The sequence below is a fragment of the Tilletiopsis washingtonensis genome, assembly GCF_003144115.1.
Source record: "Tilletiopsis washingtonensis strain MCA 4186 unplaced genomic scaffold FA09scaffold_4, whole genome shotgun sequence".
NCBI classification, from domain to species: domain Eukaryota; kingdom Fungi; phylum Basidiomycota; class Exobasidiomycetes; order Entylomatales; genus Tilletiopsis; species Tilletiopsis washingtonensis.
The window spans coordinates 220,420-221,869 of NW_020312001.1; the positions used below are offsets into that span (position 1 = coordinate 220,420).

Genomic DNA, 1,450 nt, shown 5'->3' on the forward strand with positions numbered 1-1,450 from the left:
CCTCGTTCCTCTCTCTCTCTCTCTCTCTCTCTCTCTCTCTCCAACAACTCAGCGTCGAAATCGCCGATGCCGACCCGACGGCGCTGCTCGTCTTTTCCGGCGGCGCCACGCGCGCCACGGCGCTGCAGACGGAGGCCGAGTCCTACTTTGCCCTCGCCGCGGCGTCGGGGATGAAGCTGCCCGTGCTGCCGGGCTACGACTACTCGCACGCCGCTGCCGGCGCAGTGGTAGCGCCAAAGACGTCAGGCAAAGGCAGCAAAGGCAAAGGCGCCATCGTCGCCGACGCCGCCGACATTCTCGGCGTCGGCGTGGTGGGGCAGCAAGCCGCGTCGAACGCGGGCGTGGCGACGACGGCTGCGGGCCTGCATGGCGTGCGCATGACGACGGAGAACCATGCGCTCGACTCGTTTGAGAATCTCCTCTTTTCCGTGGCGCGCTTTCGCGAGTATACGGGGCGCTATCCGCTGCGCATCAGCGTCGTCGGGTACGGCATGAAGAAGTCGCGCTTCGAGGAGCTGCATGCAAAGGCGCTGCGATGGCCTGTAAAGGCTTTTGTTAGAGGACAGAAGCGCTTCCATTACATCGGCATTGACGATGAGGGCGACGTGAAGCTGGAGTATGAGGGAGAGGTGAGTGCTGCCAACACCCCCCCCCCCCGGTCCTGGCCGCACGCTTTGCGCACACGCTGATTCGGGCCTGCGATCGCCCCCGAGCAGAAGCTCAAGACGTTCCCGATGTTCGAGCGCGACATGTATGGGTGCCACGGTCTTCTTCTCGTGCGTCCCCTCTCCCTCTCTCCCCCCCCCCCCCCCCCCCCCCCCCCCCCCCCGGCTCCCCCTCTAACACCTAGCCTCCTTCGTGCGTGTGCAGGAGAAGCGGCGGCACCGCAACCCCACGCGGCGCTTCCACCCCTACTTCACCTCTGCGCCCGAGATGGCCGATCTCTTGAACTGGTGTCCGCCCGACGGCTCGGGCCTGCAGGGCATCTTCCGCAACTCGCTGCCGTGGGACTTGCGCGTCACGACGGATGGCTGGGGTGAGTTCTCCTTGCTGGGCGCTCTCGCGGGGGAGAGGGGGGAGGGGGGGGGGGGGGGGGGGGGTGGGGGAAGGCCCGAAGGCCGCTAAAGGGACAAGAGATATGCTGACGAGGAGGTTGGTTGCAGGACGAGGAGCAAAAGCATATCGCGAGGCCCATCGAGGCGAAGCCTTGCTGCCCGACACTCGCTGGCTCGAGGTGGGGCGCGAGAAGGACTAGCAGTTTTTCCGCTTTGCTGCGCCCCCAAGAGCGAGATGCGGCGGCGGGGGGGGGGAGGGGGGGGCGAACAGCTGGCTGCAGGATCCCCCCCACACGAGCGAGAAAAGTACAGTGGTCGAATTCGCTGTGTGTGGCTTCGAGATGTGTATCAAAAGTGAGAGGGGCCGCTGGGCCTCAACTTCGAATTGGCCCGCC

The 1,450-nt window shown here is 65.9% G+C and overlaps 1 protein-coding gene across 1 annotated transcript in view; it reads left to right on the forward strand.

Annotated features, from left to right (window-relative positions):
* The window catches only part of FA09DRAFT_358758 (hypothetical protein), a 3,133-nt gene extending 1,823 nt beyond the window's left edge, over positions 1–1,310 (forward strand). The window contains exons 2-5 of the mRNA XM_025745006.1: positions 52–629; positions 717–776; positions 871–1,036; positions 1,164–1,310. Of these exons, the coding sequence (XP_025600265.1) occupies positions 52–629; positions 717–776; positions 871–1,036; positions 1,164–1,255 (896 nt within the window). The 3' untranslated portion in view covers positions 1,256–1,310. The remainder of the gene's footprint in view (positions 1–51; positions 630–716; positions 777–870; positions 1,037–1,163) is intronic.
* Positions 1,311–1,450: the final 140 nt, after the last annotated feature.